Here is a 26,701-nt window from a genome sequence, read left to right as displayed (position 1 = left end):
ATAAGTGCGTGAATAATAAGTGTTCCACATCATTAATCAAAAGGAAAATGTAAATATAAACCACAATCAGATACATCTATACAGCATGAAAATAGCTAAAATTAAGAAGATTGACAACACCAAGTACTGCCAGGATTAGGGAGCAACTGGACCTCTCATACAATGCTGGTGAGATTGTAAAATGGTACATTTAGGAAAACAATTCAGCAGTCTCTTATGAAGTTAAATATTTACCACACAACCTAGCAATTCCTCTGCTAGGTATTTATCCAAGAAAAATGAAAACTATGTTCATATAAAGACTTGTACATGAATGTTCATAGCAGCTTTATTAATAATCAAAAATGGAGAAAAAAAATGCCCCCAAACAAGTGAATGGATAAACAAAATGTAGTATATCCATATAATGGATACATACACAAATGAAGCTCAAAAAAATTATAGTGAGTAGAAGGAGCCTAGATGCGAGAGTATATACTATATGATTCTATTTATATGGAATTCTAGAAAGGGAAAAAATAATCCATGTTAGAAAGCAGAAAGGTTGCCTGGGGCTGAGGGTAGAGGGGGCTGACTACAAGAGGGCTCGAGGGAGCTCTGTGGGGTAGTGGAAATGTTCTCTATATTGATTTTGATGGCGGTTACCCAGGTGCACAAATTTGCCAAAGATTCACTGCCTTGTGCATTTCAAATGGGCACATTTTATTGTATATAAATTGAACCTCAAAAAGGTAATTAAAGAATCTGAATCAACAAATTCTATGGACGTTTGGCAAATGCAAAAAGTAAAAAAGACTGTGTACATAACAGCATACACATACACACATGTATCCCAGAAGGAATGTAAAACATTAGCACAATTGTGAACAGGAGAAATTATCTAGCTGCTTTGGACACTGAGTTGCTCACGTGACAATGCGTGTGTTACTGAGGTCACCTAAGCTAATTTGGTGGTGTAGGTTTGGGTTTTGGCATTTTGATCAACAATCTGCTAAGTTCTAAAGCAGGGCTTACTCCTTATTTTACTAGGACATAGGAAGTTTCTTCAAGTATCTTCATTAAACAAGAATGTATTATGTACTGTCATAGTTACTCTGGACGAAACAGTGCTCAGATACCATCTCTATCCCCTAAATCTCAGAGTCTACTATATGCTAGGGCATAGGCTGGTGAGGGACAGGTACATAAATGATTCTAGTACAGTAAGTGTGAGAAAATTTACATAAGAGAGGGTAAAATAATGTACAACTTAATTTTAGAAAGAGAAGGCTTCACAAGAGAGATTAACACTTTAGTTTGGTCTTAATGGGTCACGTTGGATATGCAAACATTTAATTTATTTGGGGGGAGGTCTGGGAAGGCATTCGAGGAAGAAGTAGCTCCACGATGAAAGCTATAGAGATGAAAAATAACTAGGAATGTAATTTCTCAGCTGGAAGCTGGGATGCTTAAAGGGGGAGATAAAACTGGAAATCTAGGCTGGGGTTTCAATTCATTCCATAACTGGGTGGGGACTCCTGAGGGTTTTTGAGAAAAGGTAATTAGTGACGAGCGCAGAGCTGTGGGGTAGAAAGGTTAATCTGATAGCATGTGTAGGATGAACAGGTGTGGAGTGACTAGAGGTGGGGACACCCAATGAAGGGCCATTTCAATGGCTCAGGTGAGAAACAGGGACAACTGAACCAGGACAGTAGCAAAGGGCGCTTCAGTAAGAAAACAGATTTGAGATACTGTGAACGTAGAAACACTGGAATAAATTGTACATAGTGATGGGAAAGAGGAAGCATAGCTCCACGGTGCTGAGCCTGGGTGCCCAGCAGGGATCTAACGGTGCTTCTCCTGAAGCTGTTGATCTCAGGACACAGCACCGCAACTGCCTGAGCCTATCGACATGTCTGCCTGTGATGTGGGCCATGGCGGAGCCACGCTCAGTGGCTGCCAATGCTGATGTGGCACTCCCCCTATCCAAACACCAAACCAACATCCATCGTTTACCAGATGGAAAGCATGAGGACAAACCTTCTGAAAACCTGATTTGGAATCGTGGCTCACCCATGAATTTGACATATGACCTTAGGTGAGTGACTCTCATTATTGAGCTTTTGAACCCCGATCAGTAAAAGAGAGACAAAATCCTCTACCTGTGCTTATCGTTTATGTTTTTTGTGAGGTCCTCAAAGCGTTTTGGAAACTGAAAATCCCTGTGCAAAGGGGAATTACTAATATTACGGTCACTGTCCTCCTCAAGCAATCTCTTCCATCCTCAGCTTTATACAGACCTAGGTATTATTAGCACCTGACTGGAGGCCTATATCCACATCTATCCTTCTCCCCACCCGAACTAACACTTCTTTTTTGTTTCTCTGATCCTGGAATTGAGAGATATTTAGCATAGGGATTACCATAAAGATAGTTTTCTCCCAAATGCCACCAATTCTTGCAGGACACCCAATATATACAACCTCCATTTCACTGTGGGAAAGACCACAATGAAATGAAATTTAAATATTTTGATATTACTTGAATATCTGAAATACTACTGTATCAACATTCTCAAATATTTTCTTAATCTCAACAATTCCCAGGTCTTGGGGATCCGTAAACACTGACCCTGGTAGTTCACTACCTTCACTCTCCTCTCTGACACATTAAATATCCCCAGATTCAAACACTAAATGAACAGTAGGAATCTGTTCTGACTCTGGATAAGATAAACTTGGTGTTGGATTTATTGAAAGGTGATTGGTTGATCTCCAAGTTCTCACTCTCCTGAAGGATTTTTCCAAGGAAATTTTAATAGATGGTTTTAGAATATAACTTACCCCCACCCCCACTAGTTGGGTCTCCACAGCTTTCCAGAGATGCACAGCTCGAGCACTCTTAACATATTGCAGAGGAAATACCTGTCTCTGCAACAGAGCCGAGGCTGCCACACATTAGGTTTATGACAAGGAAGTGGAAGCTAAAGCTACCTGCCACTGTGGACCTGAAAGTGATGACTGCCTCTAGGTCCTGGCTCTGGGGCTTTCCAGCTGACTCACCTTACCTGAATATTGGAGAAAATACACATCCTACCTCATGGGAATGTGAAGATAACACACAGGACAAAAGTTCTGTGAACAACACAACAACCAGCAGATATCAGCTTTTATAAAACGGCAAAGAGAAGAGATTCCACTGTGTCTTTAAGAGGATTTCCAGTGAGAAGAGAACATTTCTCTCTTATAAAGACTTGATTATAAAAATATTTTTCAAGGAACTCAGCTCACATGGTCCAGGAAACACATTATGGTCTACTGTAGCATGCAGATTCAGTGCTCAGCACATTATGGAAACACAAATATAATCACGGTCCCCCAAGGCTTGTAGGTTCTGATTTGGTCTCCTTCCTTTCTTCATTCTTTTTTTTTTTCCTTTTCTTTCCTACTTTCTCCTTCCCTTCTTCTACTTCTTCTTCTATTTCACACCATGGCGTGGAAAAATTAAAGCAGCTTACCTCAAATCTAAAGGAGATTTCTTTCTTTCATTTTTTGAAAACTTTTTCCTTAATGGGTTAAATGCCAAACTCCTAAGAACTTCTCAACGTAACAAAAGGTAATTGTTTTAAGGCACCGAGGTATGCTCTCCATCAGTGCCTAAAAAATTGGAAATAAATGAAAGCCAGTGAAAAAGCTGAACAGTCCTCACTTGGCAATCATTCAGCCCTTGCAGATTTCCAAGCCTTTTGCAATCATTAATTAATTAGTGAAGATGACATTCCACTTTACTGAGGCTGGGAGCAGGACATAAAGAGGTCTAGAGGCTTTTCCTCAAGCTGAAAGAAGAATATCAAGGGAGGAACTGGGATTCGAATTAGGAGCTCACTTCTCAAGCCAGGAGTCACATCGCTAAGCCAAGCAAAGTTAATATTTGAGACAACAAGGTGCCCTGTGCACAGGTGCAGTTGAATACAGTCGTGTTCTGCTCAAAGACCAGCTGTGAAAGAGCCCACCCCTTCACCCACCAATGCTCCCACAACACACACAGACGATATCTGTAGCTTCACCAGCCTCTTTCCCCTTTCCCAAAACAAAGACAGATGGCTAAATATCAATCTCTAACCACTCTCCTTAATAATCACAGCAAAAAGTACATGATTTGATTTTCATTTTTTAAATGCACAATATGATGTTAAAACACATGACACTGTTGAAAAACAAATATTTCAGAATTTTTTTTTAAATGACACGTCCAGAATCCTTAACAAGGTAATAGATCATCCTGAATAATTCTTTTACTGCAATAAGAAGGAAAATAAAGTTTCATGCTTTCTGGAGAGGGGTTAATAAAAGTTCATTCTGTCACCCCAAGTAAGCTGATGAAGACAGACCAAATACTAGTGATGTTTCTGGACCTAACATCTTAGAACCAGGTCTTGCAGCGGGTGCTGATCCTTTTGTTTACACTACTGGATTGGTTCCAGAGGGCCCAGTGACATGATGGGAAATCAGGAAACTCAAAGATTGGCTTTGTACTTCACCAGATCATTCTCTCCACCTAGACATACTTTTGCTCTGTCTCATGTCTGTTTCCCCAGGTGGCGTCATAGGATCCTTAAATAACTCAGGGCCCATCTCCTGCCCTTAGGAACATCACTCAGCCATCCTATCACAGTCAGGCTGCTTTGGACAGGGCAAAACTGCATACCTATTGGAACTTAAATGTTGATGGCCATTGTCCCAACCTAAATTTTTAATCTTCTGTAGGGGAATTTGTTGCAATTGTACCAAAGTGAGGTAAAGTTGAATAACCCCATTTTCTTCTGAACCGGTTGCTCTGGGGTCAGGATGGACGAATGCAAATATACTGCAATGTTAACAAAGGGCAAGGTTGTCCAGCTTGGCTATTTTGGGCAATATTTATTTTAAAAACAAAACAAAACAAAACAAAAAACCCTCAGTAACATTTCTTTTCATACAGAGATTTTGGGAAAGAAAGTCCTTCCAAGAGTAATGTTTCAAAAACACTTAACATTTTCACTTGAAATCTTTATGTTGGAAGATGATCATGGCTTGGTCCACTTTCATGTAATGGGCAATCATAAGGTTGATGGATGTCTCCAGCTACCCACAGGCCCACTTGCTGGGAAGGGCTCTTTCCTCTAAGGAACCTAAAATCCATCTGCATCATTAACAGAGCAGATGCTTTCATGTGAGAATAGTGATTTAGTAAACTCCCTATCCAGAGAGTAAGGACCTCACTAAATTCTGTTATAATGTTGAAAGTGTGAATGGATATGCCTGGAAATTGACAATCTCAGCTGTGTAAAGGATTAAAAAAAACCCAAACATAGAGTCCAAACTTCCACCCAGTACATCCTCCCAATTTATCATTGAACTTCTCGATAATCAAGGGCTCTCCAATTTCTGATTTCTTACAGTTCTTACTACGGGGAAGGGAGTGCTCGGTTCTAACACAATGGCTGGAAACTAGATTGGTTTCTCCATCTATCTCCTTCTAAGTAACTCTCCTTGGTTCCTCTTTTCACGGTGGGAGGAAACATCATCATGTTGGTTCAAGGAAACATGAAAAATCCAAGTTGTAGGTGAGTAGGTGTGTATAGTATTATATCTTGCCTATTCACAGGAAGTAATTGAACTTGTTGACTTAAAACACATGCATGCTTGAAATTAAATCAAACAACAAAAAAGATAACTGTCATAAAGAATTTTTTTAAGTTGCCTAATAGGGTTAATGGTTGGAGAGTAATATTCTTCTTGGAGGATCATTAATGTAGATAAACAAGGGGTAGTAAACAAGTGCCATTCTACTATAGCCCCTTCCCAAAGAAAACTAGACAAGGTATCTGCATTACCTTAGATCTCCTTAGCCTAACCTGTGTTCTGGGCCCCTGTCCACTTGTTCTTCCCCATCAGTCACTATGGTACCAAGTTTGCTTGGGTTCTGACCACCTTCACATGAGCCCAACCTGTCATCAGCTCATCTCATACTGCCCTGAGCACCTCTCACCTCCACATGTGGGGATTCCCTGTCCCTGCTGAGGCATCAGATACTTCAGATCTATTTAGTGACCAAGTAAATGCAACATCTAAGTGTGAGGAAGTCTATGACCCACAGAAGGAAGCTCTGACCAACAGGAAAGGAGCCGGAAGATAAATTATTTTCCCTTCCTCTCCCCGAACAGATTGTCCTGAGCTGCTACGGTTCATATGGTCTTTTGGAAGATGGTCCTTCAAGATTGAAAAATTAGTTGTACTTGATACTAAACGGAAGCCATATTGGTAACACGCCCCCATACCCCCAAATAGGATCTCCCCATTTTCCTGCTTCGCTCATGCACTTCCTTCAGATTGTACTTTCTAATGAAATAAAAGTAGCACATATACTTCTGCCTTAGGCTCTGCTTCCTGGGGAAGGCAGACCAAGATAGGTACCCCCTTATTCCCGTCACTATATTAATGAGTTCCCTACCTTTTGTTGCAGTGGTGGTGCACAGGGGGCTGAAACAGGATCTGTGATATAGGTCTTCTTGGGACCAGCAACTGGATACATCCCAGCAGGGTTCTGGTTCCCGGTGCCAAAAGGAGTATAGCCTTGTTCCCGCTTCCAGGTATTTGGGTGACCTTGTTGACCATAGGCAGGATCAGAGTCATTTTTGCCCCCATAGCCAGGCCCCGCTGCACAATAGGGTTCATAATAACGTCCTTGGTTGGGGGCATACCCATACCCAGGCTCAGGCTGAAGTCCTGGTGGTGGGATATACGCATAATCCATGCCTCCCCGTGCAGAAGGAGGTGGACCCTGCCCAGCGATAGGAACTGGTTGAGTGTTATAGCCCTGGGCCCCTGGCCCTGAGCCATAAAATTGTCCTGGTGAAGGGGCAGCCATGTAATGAGAGCTGGGCTGGGCTGACTTCACCTGCACATTGAAGGTAGGCCTTGAAGGGGTAGATGCCGTAGTGTAGGAGGCTGGGACGGGCTGAGGCTGGGGTTTTAGCGTTCCAATTGGAGCCACGGGGATGGGTCCAGCCTGGGGTACAGGCTGTGGCTTCAATGTAGACTTTTTCGTTGCCGTCAGAGGGGGCTGGTTTGGTATGACCATTCTCTTATGTCCTGTGACAGGGGTGGAGACTGGAGGAGAAGCTGTTGTTGAGCTAGTAGAGCCCTAAAGCAGAAAGGAGAAAAGGAAAAAAAAAAGAAGACAAAGATTATTGCTAATAAAAAATAAAAATACATAAACAGACAAATATTAATAAATGCCATTATTACTTTTGTATTAACTCGGCAAAACATAAACAAGGCATGGTTCCTGCCTTCTAAGAGTTCACAGACAACACAAAAATCAGTTGTGCTTCTGTGTACTAATTCCATTTATAATAACATCAAAAAGAAAGAAAAAACTTAGGAATAAACTTAACCAAAGAGGTGAAAGTCTTATACACTGAAAAGTACAAAATGTTGCTGATACATTAAAGAAGATACAGCTAAATGGAAAGACATATCATGTTCATGGATTGGAAGACTGGATACTGTAAAAATGTTAATACTACCCAGGGCAGTGTACAGATTTAATGCAATCCCTGTCAAAATCCCAATGGAACTTTTCTGCAAAAATAGACAAATCCATATGCAATCTCAAGAGACTCTGAATAACCAAAACAATCTTGAAAAAGAAGACTGGAGCTCTCACACTACGCAACTTCAAAATTTATTACAAAGCTATAATAATCAGTGTTTCACTGGCATACAGACAGACATAGACCAATGGAATAGAATTGAGAGCCCAGATATACATCCTTGCATACATGGTTTGATTTTTGACATAGGTGCTGAGACCATTTGATGGGGAAAGGATAGTCTTTTCAACAAATGGTGCTGGGAATACTGGACATCCACATGCAGAAGAATGAAGTTGGACCCTTACTTTACACCGTATACAAAAAGTAACCCAAAATTCTAGCTCTAAATGTAAGAGCTAAAACTATAAAACTCCTTAAAAAAAACACAGAAGAAAAAAATTCATGACATTGGATTTGGCAATGATTTTTTAAAAAAAATACATATAGAAACATCAAAAGCACCAGCACCAAAAGAAAACAGATAAATTGAACAATGGGATCTCAAACAGACTACCCAAAGACTTGGCCACCATACTGCTAAAAGGCAATACTAGAGAAAGAGAGCTGAAGGACTAAGCAGAGGGAACAAAAAAAAGCAATGAGGGGTGTTGGGAGAAATAAACAAATACTGCTGGCACAACCAAAGAAATACTAAATTTAGGATCAAAGATTCCTGTCAAAGAGTGATTTACCAAAGATAACTCAAATGCAGCCTCCTCCCTTTACATCCTTCTGGTTTTTGTCGCATTCATTTGTTCAATTCAGAAATACTTATTGAATGCCCTAAAACCGTCCTAAGGCCACAAAGATTAAAAGACTTTCTGCTGAACTGTGAGAGGTCTTGGTTAGGCTGGGGATTAAGTAAAGGCTTAGGGAAGGTTTGAAGATTCAAACATTCATCCTAAGGCACTAGTCTATTAGGGATCTGTAAACATTCCAGTGACAGACTGTCTTAATTTTGCGTTGGCTTACTATGATTAGATCTGTTGATACAAGAAATGAATGACCACACCTTAATTCGGTTGTTCATTAATTTCCAGGTCAATTCTAGTATGTACAGGAAGAAACGACACAAGACTTTATATTACTCTAGTGTCATTTGCCCACACCAAGCCATCAGAGATACATATATGTGGGGCAGATGCTAACCGCTTCCCCATACCCACCGCCCTTCTTCATTACTCAAAAAATTTCAGTTTTGTTTGGGGCAGCAATGTGCCCACTCTTCCCTAGATTACTTTGCAGGTAGGAGTTGCCATGTGCCACAGTTCTGGCCAATGAGATGTATGCGAAGCATTTCTGGAAAAGCTAGAGCTCTCCTGACACAGCATGATCCCTTCCTACTTTTCCCTTTTTCTCCTTCCTGCCTGGGATGTGGATGTGGGGCTGGAGATAGTACAGCCATCCTGTCCCCACCATAACATACAAGTATACTGATTTAGACATATGGCTTTCCGGGAAGAGCTTTCTGGTGATCTAGGTTGATCCAGAGATAAAGATTAAAACATTTCAGGGATATTTGGTTAAAATATAGTAGTTCTTTTTTTTTTTTTTTGGCCATGCCTGATCTTAGTTCCCGGACCAGGTATCCTGGAACTAAGGGATCAAACTTATGCCCCCTTCAGTGGAAGCATGGAATTCTAACCAGTGGACTGCCAGGGAATTCTCTGTATAGCGGTTCTCAACTGGAGAGGAAATCACCTAGCCACCAGGGAGAGTTTAGAAATGTGTGGCAATGTTTTTTACTGTCACAGTGATTAGGGGATTCTATTTTCATTGAATGGTTAAAAGGCAAAAACACATCACTGTCAAACCCAAGATGACAACAGTGCCCCTGTGGAGAGACACCAGTAAACTCTTGAGCCACATGTCTTCTGGGAACCTGATTGTGAAGTTCCCAGCTGTCAGCCAAGGAGGGTCATTGGTCCTTTTTGGATCTCTCTTCTACCACACTCTCGCCTCCTATTTAAATCACTGCTCTCCCCCTTGGTCCTCCTGAACCTAGGGAGATGACAGTTCTGACTCTGCTAGCCCCAGATTATCACTTTGTCCCTAATGGCTTCTCTATACCCAAGTGGACCTATGTACACAATGCATTTATAAATCAGCTCCTTGAAAGGGACTAGTTTCTGTGTGCTATCATTTTCACTGGGATCTGACTGTGACGGCTATCTTTTCCTGTCATATTTGTGATTTGTCTCAATTGTAGTTTCCTAGAGATTTTGTAATTCTAGATTCAGTTTTCTGTTAAGTTACAGAAAGCTGTTGAATAGAGTTATCTGTTTTCCTTTTTTGATAGCCTCTGAGGGAGCAAACCTGCCATTTCCTTTTGTAATTTAAGCATCATTGAGTATTCTTGTCTTGGTGGAGTAGCCTTTCCCTTCTGTATGAAGGTCGTCCCAATAGTACCCAACAGAAGATGCAGTTTCCACATTAAGTGGTTTGTTAAAATATATATCCTGAAGAAATTCCTAAATAAATGCTCAGTAAGACCCTGACATTCTGTAGCAGAGAGTATGGAAGAGTCAGTTTGAACCTAAAAAAAAGTAAGGTTAGATTTTTCTAGTCAACCATGTCGGTCTTAAAAAATAGCCACATTGGGGACTGACTCTTCCCCCCATTAGCGTGGTACTGGCCACTGAACAGAAGAGGAGTCCTGGCTCACACCTGGCTCTGGCCCTAGCCCCTCCATCTCCAGCCCCGCCTCCTACCAAGGTGATAGCTGCCAGCACACCCCGGGGAAAGATGTAACTCGTGCTCACTTCAGATACAGCTCTCCCACCAAAGCCACTGGGTAGACTGTATAGGGATGGTCTCACACAAGGACACCTCTTCAAGACTGGGATGGGTAACTGTTTCATCAAATTTCATTGAGACAGAGAAAGTTAAGCAAAATGAGAAGGCAGAGGAATTTGTTTCAAAGGAAAAAAAAAACCTGACAAAACAACTAATGAAACAGAGATAATTTATCAAATAAAGAGTTCAATCAAGGCTTTAAAAAAATGATGCTACTGTGCTATGAAATTTTGATAAAAGCATTGTTTTAAAAGTGCTTAAGTGTTATCAGTGTTCAGGTGTACAGAGTTGTGCAAAATCACTGATGGAGTATTTTTGAAAGATGATGATAATAACGATTGTTATTATTATTGTTATGTATAATAATTACAGCTTACAAGAGTTTACTGTGTTACACCCTCTACTAAGCAGTTAACAAATCTATCGTTTTATTATAATTTGTTAAAAGTTCCTGAGAAATAAAAATTAAACTTGATAAATGTAAAAAAAAAAAATGTCTACATGGATGGAACTGAATATAAGAAGGAATAAAGCTTTGCTTTTCTTTGATGACTCAAGATCAGCAGAAACCCAGAGTTCCTATTTTAAACACTTTACAAACCCAACTATAAATGGAGACAGTGACTGAACAACCGAGCTAATGACAGGCGTACTCTGGGCCGCAGCTGGAAAGGAGTCTGCCCCAAAAACAGATACTTCAAGTCACATACTTTGAAGATGAAAACCAATCACATTCATAAAGTAAACAAAAAAGAATGCAGACCTAACTCCTTAGAAGCAACTTTTTTCAACAAATTTCTTTCACTTTTTCTTTCTTGGTGAACATCCACACATGTGCACACACATTCACTACTTACAGATTCCTAAAGTCTTTGAAGGAAGGCATCAGGGAGCAATTTCAGGAGCCATTGCTATCTTCTAGGAAATATCTCCCTAGATGAGAAGGTTTCTCACAACGTTATTATGAATTCTGCTATGTATGTGCCGGCATGTTTCTGAGTATTTTCTATTTCAAAACTACGTGTGTGAAAATAGCACATTTAGCTCTATTTTTTTCCTTTGCAATTTTAAATTCTTTACCTCATTGGAGGTGGAAGGGGTAAAGAACAGGAATCATTTTAAAGCATACTTATTTATGTTCTTGATGATAAAAGAAAGCTATGGCAACACTTTCTTGGCCCACATATTCAATTAAATACACAGCGAATCTTTTCTACTTACTGGATTAGTAGGCACTTCCAAATATTTATTTTTGGCATTTCATTTCTTTTTTGTTCTTTGCAAGAATTCTTGAAGTTTTATCATGATTTAACATTTTCATTTTGAAAAACAAGCACATTTTAAAAATTACACACATACAGATATATATATATATATATATATATATATATATATATATATATATACACACACGTATATACATATTTTTTCCCTGAGACTTGAATATCTCTGTAGCAGTGTTTTTATGTGGTTATTTTTCCATTAATTATTTTCTAAGCATCTTCAACATGGAAAGCTCAGCAAGCTTAATGGGAGGAGGATAGTGTCCCAGGATGAATAGCGCAAGCGCATGTCTTCCTGTCCCCCAGGAGTTTGTATGTAGTCTGGTAGAGGGACTGATCAATTACTGTTTGAACGGATGTCTCCACTACCAGGCAGAACTGGCTGTGGCCATGAGACAAGAACAGACAAAGGGCTGTAAGAGAACCTCTCGTGCTCACCTTTGGGAGCAGGCCCTCAACTTCCTTTCTGCCCAACTCGGAATAATATCTTACATTCCTATATCCCTCTCACCATTGACCCTTCCATTCCCTGAACACACCCTGCATGTACGTACACACACACACACACACACACACACACACACACACACGCACACACCCCTAATCTACTATTATGTCTTCTATATAAGCCCTGATTACTTCTGGCATCCCTGTACTTTACCCCCGTCTCACTTTCTCTCTCCTAGTTCTGGCTCCCATCATCACTTCTCAGAGCTGTTTATTGCCATGATCTAACCTCACTTCTCTCTCATATCTCCTCCTCAATACTGTCACAGTGATCTCTCTAACGTGACTATCTGATCCCAGCTCTCTGCTGATCCAGATTTGCCAATGACTCTGCCTTGTGTGGAACTCTTTTTATCATGGTGTACTCTCTCTCCCTTTTTGAAATACACTTTATAAGGACGTTCCAATCTAGCCCTTGCCTTTCTATCTAGACACCTCCTTATTTCCTATATTAGTCACAGCATATTAAGCCTAATCTTAGGCTTATGTAGAGATGGGAATAGACCATACACTCATGTGTGTACTCATATCTGTCCACCAGCACCTCCTTCTATAGTCTACAGTTTGTTCTTTATGACTCTTCTCCATGTTTCTCATCTGCAGCTCAAACATAGCCATCTTCTGCCTGGAAGTTGCCTACTGATTCTTTAAGTCTCTGATCAAATGGTGCCTCTTCTGTAATGTCTTTCCGGAAGTCTGGAGACATCCATTCAACAGTTACTATGTATTAGCCCCTATACCAGACTATAAATTGCTGGGGGACAGGGAGACATCCTATCCTCTTCCCATTAGCCTAAAAGAGCTTTACATGTTGAAGATATTTACAAAATAATTAATGGAAAAATAAAAACATAAAAAGACATAAAAATCCCCTGAAAGGATTTTGGGGGTTTTCTATGGTCCTCTGGCTTTACCGCCAATGGGCTTTGTACATACCTCCATTAAAGCAAATACCTTACAGGGTTTTCATAACTGACTTGCATGTTTTATAAGTTGGGAAGAAGTCAAACTGTAAGCTACAGAAAATCAAATTATCACGGCCAGAGACAGAAATTTGTCTTTTGTAATAGAAAGGGCAGCCAAGAACCACTATGTCTGTTCAACAGTGACAGCAAGGACCCAGGCTCTTGCTAGCTTTCTGCTAAAAGTACTTTTCCAATCTTTCTATAAAAGTGCTACTGACAACGTTAGTCAACATATTGCCCAATCGCCCCTGAATCAAGATCCTTTTTATCTGACACAGGACCTCCTCTCCTCTATTAACTCTCTCCAGGACCACGCCCACAACTTGAAATAGTTCCTATGTATGATGACTCTCTTGAAGTTCTCTCTCCAGAATCCATCTGTACCTGAAATGCTAGACCCCAATATTCAACTGTCTATTTCATGTGTTTACTTGGATGTCTCATTCGCTCTTCAGGCTCAAGATGTTAAAAACTGTTTTATCATCTCCCTTGAATCTGCTTTTCATGCCTTTCATCTGGTTTTCTCATCCACCCCAGCACTGTTCAAATGAGAAACACTAGGAGTCATTCTTCAGCCTCTCCTTCACATCCCATTCAAGTATCAAATCCTGTGGATCCTATTCCCTAAATAGGAAATCCTATCTCTCTCAAAGTTGTCTGCATTTCAACCATTTCCTCTGCTGTAATTCAATTCCAAGACACCACCACCTCTCACCAGGAATTATCCAACAGCATCCAAACTGGTCTCCCAGTATCTATGCTTGTTCCCCTTCAATGAATCCTTCATTCTGTAGGAAGAGTGATTTCTCTCAAATGCAGATTTAATCACATTACTTTCCTGCTTAAAAATCTTCAGTGGTTTAGTAGAGTGATTTGGACTCAGTCTATTTCTTCTGTCTCTCCCTGAGAGGTACATGTCATGTCACTCTCAAGAGGTACATGTCATGTTACTCTCTGACACTGACTTCCTTTCATATCTGATGTGCTAGACTCTCTCCTGTCTCATGGATAATACCTCTGGGTCTTGCCACCTCTCTCTGGATTCTATATCTAGCTAATTCCTAAGAACCCCTGAAGTCTCAGTTTGAGTGTCAGATTCCTCAGTGAACCTCTGCCCAAATCCTCTGGCACAGTGAGCTCTTCTACACGTATCACACTTGTGTATGTCTGTTCTCATAAAGTTAGAGATTGTCCCTTTTATTCGCTGCTGCTTTTCCACTGGCTTTTTCATATCATAGTACATAGTAGGCATGTAACAAACATTTGAATAAATAAGTAATGGTCTCCCAAGAAAAGTGCATTTCTCTTGTCAGATTACAACCAAATATGTAAAATGTGAGCTATCTCATTTCTCTTATTACTTGACAATCAAGGAACTCTGATATAACACATTTTTTAACGTCTTTATTGGAGTATAACTGTTTTACAATATTGTGTTAGTTTCTGCTGTATAACAAAGTGAATCAGCTATATGTATACATATATCTCCATAGCCCCTCCTTCTTGCGTCTCCCTCCCACCCTCCCTATCCCACCCCTCTAGGCGGTCACAAAGCACCAAGCTGCTTCCCACTAGCTATCTATTTTACATTTGGTAGTGTATATATGTCAATGCTACTCTCTCACTTCATTCCAGCTTACCCTTCCCCCTCTCCGTGTCCTCGAGTCCATTCTCTAGGTCTGCGTCTTTATTCCTATCCTGCCCCTAGGTTCAACATAACCATTTTTTCTTTTTTTTTTTTTAGATTCCATATATACGTACTAGCATACGGTATTTGTTTTTCTCTTTCTGACTTGCTTCACTCTATATGACAGATTCTAGGTCCATCCACCTCACTACAAATAGCTCAATTTCGTTTCGTTTTATGGCTGAGTAATATTCCATTGTATATAAGTGCCACATCTTCTTTATCCATTCACGTGTCGAGGGACACTTAGGTTGCTTCCATGTCCTGGCTATTGTAAATAGAGCTGCAGTGAACATTGTAGTACATGACTCTTTGAATTATGGCTTTCTCAGGGTGTATGCCCAGTAGTGGGATTGCTGGGTCATACGGTAGCTCTATTTTTAGTTTTCTAAGGAACCTCCATACTGTTCTCCATAGTGGCTGTACCAGTTTACATTATTTAACACATTTTTGACTGGAGGCGTATTATGGCCACAGGCGTTAGTTTCTGCAAAAGTCCCCCAATGAGTAATGTGTTCCTGCGCACTTAATTACAGTAATCTCATTAGTCTCTCCCTCCCTCTAAACAGTTTAAGGACTTTACCTTTTGAATTTATTAACACTACTATCTTTCAAAGAAGCATTTGAGGTGCTTATTTTCATTTCAATGGTCAGACTGTATATGTAAATTCTACTTGATGCCAGCTCAAACTCCTACAGAAATAGTCAATGGGCAAATTTTAAATAAAAGTACCACGGAATGGGCTTCCCTGGTGGCGCAGTGGTTGAGAGTCTGCCTGACAATGCAGGGGACACGGGTTCGTGCCCCGGTCTGGGAAGATCCCACGTGTCACGGAGCAGCTGGGCCCGTGAACCATGGCCGCTGCACATCCGGAGCCTGTGCTCCGCAATGGGAGAGGCCACGACAGGGAGGGGCCCGCGTACCGAAAAAAAAAAAAAAAAAAAGTACCATGAAAAGAAAGAGACTAAAGCATTTTAAAATAATCTTTAACATGTACTGAAAAGAAACACATTTTGAATTAACTATCAAATCCCACGTACCACACACACAAAAAAAAGTACCATGAAAAGAAAGAGACTAAAGCATTTTAAAATAATCTTTAACATGTACTGAAAAGAAACACATTTTGAATTAACTATCAAATAATTACAATATCCCAATCTCCTCAAATTTAATGAATCCAAGGTATTTATTAAACAAAGAATTATTGAAATTCTGCTCTGTGTCAGGCACTGACCTAGTTGCTGGAGTCACAATAAGACAAAGTGAATCAAAGTCACTGCACTCAAATAATTCTTAATTCATTCAATTTTTTGACAAAATTTGGTGTAATGAGCAAAACTGATTTCTACTTAGAAAGGAAACTTTCTAAGGTAACAAAGGGGAAAATATACAAAAGCTAAAGCCTGACATATACACAGCAACATAAAACTCAAAGCTCCTTCATTACATTTTGATTCCAGCTATTATAAAGACATGAAAACATGCTTAAGATGCTAAATGAAAATGTAAATATTAAATGAAAAACATAGAATGGGAAATCAATCATGTGTACAATACAATTGAGGCTACACAGAATGGTATTTCCATATGGACAAGGACCAGACAAACTATGGAAAGAGAGATGGTTGATTTGTTAGAAGATAGGGTTACAAATATTTCAACTTCAATTTTCTTTTCATGACAACTGTTTCAAGTTATTTGAACAAGACCTGATGACCATTTGTCACTTGTAGTTATGTATTTTATCTGTATATTACTGTGGCAGTAAAAACAAATTAAAATACCTACTGGTATGTTTAAAAAGATGTATAATAATAGCAAACACTTATGTAACATTTACTTTCCGTAAATATTTTGTACTCAATGCAGTTTATACTTACTCCTCACAAGTACCCTTGAGACAGAAACTACTACTTACCCCTATTTCCCAGATGAAGATACTGAAGTACAGAGAAATTAAGTAACTGCCCAAGGTTACACAGCTAGCAGGTGTCAGATCCAGGACTCAACCCAGGCAGCCTATTCCATAGTTAGAAGTTTTAAAAACAATTCTACCTCTCTCGGGTAAAGAAAAAGTAAAATAAACCACATATGAGAAATTCACAAAAACACAAACAAGAGGCCTTCTCAGTCTATGTGGGTACAGAAAAATATTTCTCTCCTAGAAGAAAAATAATGGAGTAAGTGGGACAACAGACAGCAAGTGATACTCAGTGCCGTTATCTGGGAAACAATAGAGTGACATGAACTGTACACAGTAAGAGTTCATAGTCTAAGGCAGCTGCTGTACTGTGCCAGCTGATTGCTGTCGTATAAAAAATGGATCCGACACTCCTCTTCTGACTTTACAGCTTTGCTCATGATTGATTGACTGACTGATTGCAAACACCAGGAAGCCAAAGTTTGCAACTTCCATTCTCAGTTAAGGACACTGGCAGATAGAAATATCACCAGGGAGGATGAGCAATTAAATTGAAGGGTCATGCAGTAGAGCTCAGGGGGAAAACAGTTCCAGCTTTGCCACTATTTAGAATTGAGTGACACTGAAAAATTCCTATTACTTCTCCAGACGGACTCCTCATCGGAACAACAAAGAAGACCAGGGAATACTGTCATTTTCTCCTCCTATCTTTTTCTTCAAATGAGAGTCTTTCTATAACCCGAACAAGAAATGAGCTTCACTGGACAAGGCACAGAGTTGAGGGGAGCATGTCACACTTCTTGTTCTTCTAATACTATTTATTCCTCTACAAAAAAAGTCAGAAGGACATTCAAAATCCAGTGATTCTAAGGGTAAATTCTGAATACTTGCAGTAAGTTTTACTGGCCAAAAAGAGCTTGATCTCATCATAAGGATTCACACCAGGTAGGTACTTAACAATTCATGACTGGATAAATGAATGGACAGGCTTGGTGTTGGAGTTTATACAGTGAGAAAAAAAAAAAAAAAAAAAAACGAACCACGGCTTACCCATTTCAGTTATAAAGCCATGCATACATTATTTGCTACTTGTTTTTTGCTCAAGAAAAATTACTTAACATTTTCTCCAAGGCCTTAATATAGAAAATAACTTAATTTTGCTTTCTTGAGTCCCCTCACTGATTATCTTCCATGATTCAGGGTTTAATACTGATGGTTGCATTCCTCACTCATTCGAGTCACACCCTATCCACTTGATAGATGACCCCGTGAGCTAGAAAACAACCCAACAGACTAAGAGAACAATATATGAATATGCTACTCTACGTTTAGAGAAGCGCTTCTCAAGTCTGACTGCACAACAGAATCATTGAGCACTCTTTAAATACCAAGTATCTTGCATTAGAGCTTTTTAGATACAAATTATCTTAGACCCATCCACTTGGGGAGTGAAATCTGGAAATTAAAAAGGGGAGGAACAAATGCTTTTTTTGTTGATACCAGAGTCAAGAACCACATTTTTAGGTTCTGTTGTTAAGCAGAATAGGGAATCATACCTGGAGTTGGGGGCTATGGGTGATGGGAGGCTTTTATCCCAATTGTCTTCAAAGGGCAATGTTTATATAATTTAGACTTAGGAACCAACGTGATATTTGTTTCTATAAACTGCCTATGGGCAATCTGTGGGTTAATTTGGTGATATGTATCAGAAGCCCTAACAAAGTCTCTACCTTTTAAGAATTTAACCTAAGGAAATACCATGGATGTTTAAATCTTCAGATTTCAAGAAATGTTCATGGTAATGTAATTTATAAAAGTAAAAGATTATACGCAATTTAAATAATCAATACATGGGGATTGGTTAAATAAATGATGGTATATTCATATAATGGAATACAGTATCATTAAAATGTTTCAAAACATAGCAACAATCTAGCAACTCCACTTCTGGATATATACCCCAAAGAGCTCACAGCAGGGAGGGACTCTAACAAGCATCTGTATGCCCATGTTCATAGCAGAATTAGTCACAATATCCAAAAATGTGGGAGCAACCGAAGTGTCCACTGACAGATGAATGAATAAACAAAATGTAGTATAAACATACAAGGTTGTATTATTCAGCCTAAAACAGGAAAGAAATTCTGAAACATGCTAAAACATGAATGAACCATGAAAACATTACGCTAAAGTGAAATAAGCCAGTTACAAAAGGACATATATTGTATGATGCCAATGATATAAGGTACCTAAAGTAATCAAATTCATGAAGACAAAGTAGAATGTGGTTACCAGGGTGGTCGGGGAGGGGGAAATGAGGAGTAATTATTTAATTGATATGCATTTTCAGTTTGGGGGAAAAAAAAGTTCTGAAGATGTATGGTGGTGATGGTTGCACAACGATGTGAATATACTTAATGCCACTTAAATGTATCCTTAAAAATGATTAAGGTGGTGAATTTTGTTATGTATATCTTACTATAGTAGAAAGGAAAGAAGGAAGGAAGGGAGAGAGGGAGGGAAAAGAAAAGAAAGGAAAAAGAAAAGAAAGAAAGAAAAATCAACAATTTTATACATTTTAAAATCACATTAGGGAACATTGTTTTATATGTGTTAATCAATATATGCATCTATCTGTATCTCTCATATACACATACACACGCATAGAGCTAGAAGCATTTGTTCCCAAAGCGATAACAGTGGTTAATTTAAGGGGGTGATTTTGGAGCATATACTTCTCCTATTTTCCAAAGTTTCTAACACAATCACATACTGTGAAAAATATATATAGATCGTCCTCTGATGTGTGCATATATACATACATACATATGCATGTAAATATATATTTTAATTAATATATGAAATAACTTACTTTAAAAATTAATAGACACCAAAAAATAATATTGTAGTATCCCAGCTTGGGTGTGTCTGTGTGTACATAGAAAAAAAGGAAGGGACATAAGAAAAATTAAAAATGATTTTAAAATACTTTTTTTTTTTGGCGGTACGCGGGCATCTCACTGTTGTGGCCTCTCCCGTTGCGGAGCACAGGCTCCGGACACGCAGGCTCAGCGGCCATGGCTCACGGGCCCAGCCACTCCGCGGCATGTGGGATCTTTCCGGACCGGGGCACGAACCCGTGTCCCCTGCATCGGCAGGCGGACTCTCAACCACTGCGCCACCAGGGAAGCCCTAAAATACTTTTAAAAGGTTAAAAAATGGCATCAGCTGATACAATTAACAGAAATTTTTATTTTTGTCTTCATATGTTTTTGAATTTTCTACATTAAAAGAAAAAGTTACCTCATGAATAGCAGTGGAAAACTGCTGAATGGTTAAAGTGATCTCAAAGATTACTTTTGAAATTAAAATCACAGTATTTTAACTGGTGCCACTGAGTTCAAAACAATGCTGCCAATATGGGGATGGGGACACTACTAATATGCTAATTTTCAGTCATTGATGGACACCTAAACCGCACACACACACACACACACACACACCCCTACCTGACAAGTCCCCCAAAGAGCTCTTGTCAGAGGGATACAAAAACGTCTTACTTCCATGCACTGTATCAGTACTTGTTCACTTCACACTGCAGTGCTTTGGGAACACGTACCACAGCTAGCGAGGGGCTATTCTCAGTAACTTCAGAAGGCTGAGATTGAAAAAGCAGTACAGTCTGGTGTGGTAGTCCAGGGCAGTTTTTGTCTTAGAAACTCTCCACTTAATTAATTCTCACAGCATTCTGAATGGTATATGATACTTCGAAGACAAAGGGCTCCCTGGACAACTGAAGACATGGATGCCAGTACCTCAACTTGTTTTCTCAGAAATAAAATCAAGGCAGTTGGGAGCACCAAGATGCTGCCTGAAGTCCTCCTTTCTTAATCCCTAACTATTCAACAGAGAAGCAACGACCCAGGTGGGCCCTGCACCCACATGTTCATAAAACTAGCATGTCATCATGTTAAAACCAAGAAAGCCAGTATTTTAGGGAGTGTTTTCCCCCCAATAAACATCAAATAAGGTGGTATGTCAACAGTTTTGGCTTGGAGAGGTGTCCAGGGCTCCTATTTATATAAATACCCGTACAGTACAGAACACTTAGTCCTTAGCATGCATGGGAGTCGCACTGGATAAAACGCCACTGTGATGAGCGTTAATTCAATCTGAGTGTGTTCTATAATCTAGGAATGTGGCAAGAGAAGAGCCTACTCCCATAGCAAGTGACCTCATGCACTGAGTCATCCCCTCAAGGGCCCATGTGCTTTTCTCCAATCAGGCCAGGGGGTTAGTGAAAAGCACCTGGAGTTGAAGCACCTAGTCAAGAAATAATAAAACACCCTCTCTGTGAGAATACGATTGTGAAGGTGCATTGTTACACGACTGGTAGCACCGGAAGTTGGAATAATTCCTCTGGTGGGTAAACTGGCAATGAAGAGCCATTAAAATGCCCATAACTTACACTGATTGTATGTCTAAAAATAAAATAGTAGAGGATGCTTGAGAAAAACATGGTGCATTGTTCTGACGGAATGTTATACAACTGGTAAGCAAGGAAACAGGTATTCAAAACAATGGTCTATAAAGAAAAGTAAAGTAAGAGTGCATATGTATACTGATAAAATTGTAAACCAGTAATACTTAAGGTTAGTAGGTATTTCAGAGACTTATAGTAATGTGACTCAGTGTTATAAATATGTCCATACTAATTTTTCTCCCCTTGGTATTTTAAAGGTTGTTGATTCCATGTCGTAATTACCTTCAGCCTTTCCAATGCTCACTACTGATGTGTTGATACCCTAGTTTTGTCCACCATCACTGGTGCCCTAGTTTACTGCAATATGTATATATACATATATATGTATGCCGCATACATACACACATATGCGGATACAGGTATTTTTAAACATGGCCTCTTATCGGTCCCTAGTACACTCTGCTGCAATCAGAATATTCCTAAAATCCAAGTTGATCGTTGCCTCTTTTATTAAATCTCCCAAAGGTTCCCATTGTTCTTAGGATGAAGTTCAATTTCTTTTTCCTGATACAGCCATCGCTTTGCTTTCCAGTCTCCTCTCTTCCTTCCCTCCCCCTGGGACTTGATGCTCCAGCCATCCTGCAGTTACTGGACTTGGACGCTTTCCGAACTGCCTCATCTCCCAACTCCTAACCAGTATTCATCCTTCAGGTTTCAAATGAATGACACTCTGGAAAGCCAGTCAGTCCTGAGTCCCCATGTCTCAGTAAGGTGTCCATCACTGGTGTCCTTTAACAGGCCGTACTTCCCTTATGACAGCCCTTGTCCACTGTTTCGCAATTCCTTCTTTAATGTCATCTTCCCCTCTGGGCTTCATACAGGCAAGGACTTTGTGTTTCTCATTCAACATATACTTAATGTCCAGCAAAAATATACTCCATACGTATTTATTCAATGAATGAATGATTTCAAGAATGCATTATTGACAAACTCTACAAAAGAGAGGTTCAATGAAATAAAACAAGAATGGCGGTAGTTGGCTAAATGTTAACCACTCCATACTCTTCTACTTTCCCCATCAGCTTTTTTTTTTGCCAAGTCACGCAACATGCAGGATCTTGGTTTCCCGATCAGGGACTGAACCCACGCTCCTGTAGTGGAAGCATGGAGTCTTAACCACTGGACCGCCAGGGAAGTCCCTTCTCACCAGCTTTGTGAAGCCAAACCCTTAGTTATTTACCCAAGAAGTATTTAAGTATGATAGAGGATTCTGTAATTCAATCTAATTTTTTAAAAGTATTCTGAGTTAGTTTATGCATTTTAGGTTTCTTAGCTGTAGGTAATAGGAAATGTGGTGAGGCTGGTTCAGTAGCTTTTGGTTATAATCAACTACCATGATAGAACCAACCATTCCAGTCTATTGTTGCTACTCAGAAGCCATTAAAAGACAGAAAGATAAGTAAAAGAGTGAGATCCTTCCAGGAAACCCCCAAGCCCTGTAGGGGTTTCTCATTGCTGAAGTTTGCCTGTCAGGGTGGAAGTTAAAATGTGGTCACCTTTGAGACAGTCTGAAGAGAGCTATCTGGTGCAGATGTAGACACAAAGGAATTTATAAGAAAAAATAAAGTTGACTTAGTTGTATATCACTAAAATACATGATATTCTTTACAGAATCACAGAGTATTAGAGCTTGAAGGAATTTGAAGGTCATAAATTTCTACCTTCTCCTCAAGGAAACTAGACTCAGGAAAGATTCGCCCAAGGTGATAAGGCCTTGACAGGTCAGAATTAGAATCCAGCTTTCCAAGACCACTGTTGGAACTCTAATACCAGTGTTCCTGCCATCACACCAGAATGACCCGACTTAGTAACAAGCTTACCAAAAGGCAACAAATCCAGTTTTGCTTTGTAACAAAAGTGAACCTCAGTATATAGACACTGGGCAGTATTGCATGGAAATCACCCACGAGGCTCAAATGGGGACAGGTTGGGTTGCTGTGTTTTCATACAGGAGTTTCCAAAATAGTAGTGGAATCCAGTGAGGGAAGCCACCAGTGCGAGCAAGTGGCTATATTTGCTTCAGTGGAAACAAACAGACCCTTCGTTCACATATGTCCAAAGGAATCTGGGTGACCGAGAACAAGTAAAGAGAAAAGCTATAGACGGCGTGTTACAGTTCTCAGAGAATACGGCGAGCAAAACTTTGCTAAGACCTATTGACTACCTCAAATAAAATGCTGCAAGGATACCGTATTTACAGCACAATAAGCTCACGGCACGGTCACTAGATGTTTGCTGGGTTTTTTCCCTCCTTTTTGCAGAAAAAAGGCTCATTTTTAAATGATCACTACATTATTATGATTTGAATATACATCATCCATATTAGAGATTGTATGGGAAAATGAAGTTTCTCTTCTCCTAATATATTTGTTCTCAGAAATGCAGGCTGTTTGTCCAGTTACTGTAGACAGATAAAAGGGCTGAATCACAGAAGGGTATAATTTCTAAGGAGAGAGCACTTTTGTCACCAAGTAGGAGAAAGGGTAGAAAATGTTTTCGTAAAGAGCAACTATTAGGGACAAATAAGAGCTCTAGTCACCAAACCTGTACACATCCCTTTATCCTTGTAAAACAAGCTATGAAAGCACATAATGACTAACTGCAGCAAAATTACTCACATTCTAACTTTGCACAATCGCTAAAATGGTTTCGGTTTTTTAACCCTCCCCCTTCAACAATTCTGCACTCCTAAAAAAATGTTTTTTCAACCACAGCACAAATGGTTATAGCAAACGAGTGCACCAGGCACATCTGCTGTTCCAGAAAGAATTCGCTCTCCTGTGCCAAATCCACGTCTATCGGAAGAAATAAAAATAAATTGCGAGCAGGTTCAGCAAATGCCCGGATAAATCCCGCAATGACCACATGGGGGTAGATTCATTTCTGCCCGTTGGTGTGGCCAAAAAAGGGTGAGGCAATGGAGGAGTTGATCTGGAAGCAAAGGTTTCTCTCACGCCTGTCTTTGTCACTCAATCACAGAGAACACACTTAAGGTAGCTCCCTACTCGCTTTCTCTGCACAACTATTTAGGTAATAGGATTGAGTTTTTATAACTTCAGATGTGAAGGGAAACTGGCACAGTGTTTTCCAATATATGGATAGTCTCCTTAAAATACCAATGACAAGAGCAACAATAGTCCTGGTGTGAATGGTCCCTCAAACCACTCAATGCTATTCTGTCCATTTATATTTTTGAAAGCTTTGCAGATAGAGTCCGTATGATATTTTAGATCATGCAGTGTGGTAAATGTGCTAAAATATGAAGTAGTAAAGAATTTGTTTTCTCTTTTCTAGATAGACATTGTCAGCTGGAAATCTGAAGACGGCTCATGGGAGGGACCACCATTATTTTGGCCATGGCACATGGTGACCGAGCCCTGTGGAAGAGCAAGGGAATGATGGCTAGGCCAAGATCAGGGTAGCAGCACCACTACTAAAACCCTTCAACACCTGAAATCCTACAAATGGCTGATAGAGTTCAATCCTTTGGGGGCTCATTTCTTCAGTGGAACTTCCTTCCAAAGGTAAAATGAAGAGTTGTTTTATCCTTTTTTCTTTCTTTTTAGCATTACAAAATAGAAAACACTAACAAATACAGATAAATATTCTTTGGGACACAAATTTAAATTGGGACAACAAGGTCTGAAAGCCCTGGGTCAAAACAAATTCACTTATGTTGTTCTTTGGGTCTCAATTTCCTCAATTTCATCTTATAAAAAGATGAGGGGATTTGAATGGAAGAATTCAAAGATCTCTGGTTGCACGTAGAGCATCTCAGGAAAGCCTTTGATTCCATGAACTCTGATACCTGAGGTCCTCTGTAATGGTGTATAAACTGAGACACTTCTCATTCTGATCCTATTTTCAAGATTCACTTTCAAACATCTCAAGATCTATATACGTGCTAATCCCCTTATGTTATAATGTTACAAGAAAATAAAAGGACATAAAACTTGTACATATAGCATGACTTAACTCCAATATCTGAATAAGAAAAAACACTGAGTGGTTATTATTAAGAAAACAGACATTTTTCCCTTTCATTTTGTTTTATAAAATGAATGTGTATACTAATATTTAAGATAAAATAGCTTTATTTACACAGAAAAAAAATCGTACCTCCAAATATCTTTTCCTTTCAGAGAACACACTGCATTTTCCCAAGCCACACAATAGCAGAGAAATACATTAGTTGCCCCTAAATATATGACTTAAGAAAAAATTTTTTTTTGAAAAACGGTGTCATTCATACAGTCATCAACCATTAACTGACCACCTTCTAAATGCCAGGAATTTTGCCAACTGCTGGGTAACAAGTTATGGTTCCTGGCCTCAATGAATTCAACTATAGCCAGGGAAAACAGGCAGAAAACCAGTGGAAACTTCTCAGATTCCCAGAAGTCTGACAAACGCTACTTGGAAAACACTGCTCCACTGCAACCCATTCATTTTTTAAACAGAGAGCTGAGCTCGAGCCAGCCAAAAAGCACTGTCTTAAGAGGCCAAGGGCCATGGTCCTTTATTTTACTCTGTAACTACTGGAAGACATTAGGCAAGTCCCTATCTTCTCCATTCCTCAGCTCCTCTGCCTCAAGTGCTGGCTAAAAATCCTTCTGTTTTGAACATCACATAAGCAGCTGAATTCAAACATCTTCCTCTAGCCTGTGCTTCCTCTGATATCCAATGTATACCAGATAAATGCCATTATTTACGTAATTCTTACGAACGCTCAAGTTTAAGAACTGTGGTGCTAAACAACGTAAGTTGAGAGTAGGGACCATATTCTAATATTCATCTATTATCCTTTCATAACACTCAGAAAATGGTAGCACAAAGATTAAGGCATGGCAGGCTATCAAAACATCATTGAGGAAAAAAAAAATGAGAAAAAAAAACCATCACTGAGGAATTAATGAATTAATAAATAAATATATTTAAGTATGAAGTAACTATGAAGTTATCCTCTTTTTTCTTAATTTTGTGTGTGTGTGTGTCTGCCCTTGTGGGTTCTAGGCATCGACTGCATCACTATTTGGTGATAAAAAAGGAAAATCACAGGAATAAAGAGAAAAATTACCACAAATGATCCCAGGCACCAGAGATGTAATCTATAGAGCTTTTCATTTTATTGCTAGATTTCTTCACTCAATACCCCAGTCGTTTAAAAAAAAAAAAAGCAGCAAAACATACAATTTCCCAGAAGCATTGATCATAGATGGCAGGTAGTAGAACTATTTAAAATTTTATTTTACCTTATAAAAAGATAATTCAACTTTGACTATTTATTGTGTCACTCAATGATTTTTTAGTGATGTTTGAACAAAATAATATAATTCACTCTTGAACAAATTAATATAATGAGTGAATAATATAACTC

The 26,701-nt window shown here is 39.4% G+C and overlaps 1 protein-coding gene across 3 annotated transcripts in view; it reads right to left on the bottom strand.

Annotated features, from left to right (window-relative positions):
* LPP (LIM domain containing preferred translocation partner in lipoma) overlaps window positions 1–26,701 on the bottom strand; it is a 625,613-nt gene that overhangs the window by 254,588 nt on the left and 344,324 nt on the right. For all 3 annotated transcript variants that reach the window (XM_024767394.1, XM_024767403.1, XM_024767412.1), the window contains one exon: window positions 6,472–7,164. In XM_024767394.1, the coding sequence (XP_024623162.1) occupies window positions 6,472–7,164 (693 nt within the window). The remainder of the gene's footprint in view (window positions 1–6,471; window positions 7,165–26,701) is intronic.

This window comes from Neophocaena asiaeorientalis, unplaced genomic scaffold (assembly GCF_003031525.2).
Source record: "Neophocaena asiaeorientalis asiaeorientalis breed wild unplaced genomic scaffold, Neophocaena_asiaeorientalis_V1.1 scaffold225, whole genome shotgun sequence".
Taxonomy (NCBI): domain Eukaryota; kingdom Metazoa; phylum Chordata; class Mammalia; order Artiodactyla; family Phocoenidae; genus Neophocaena; species Neophocaena asiaeorientalis.
Note: the sequence above shows the minus strand (reverse complement) of the source record. Positions and strands in the feature narration are given on the sequence as shown.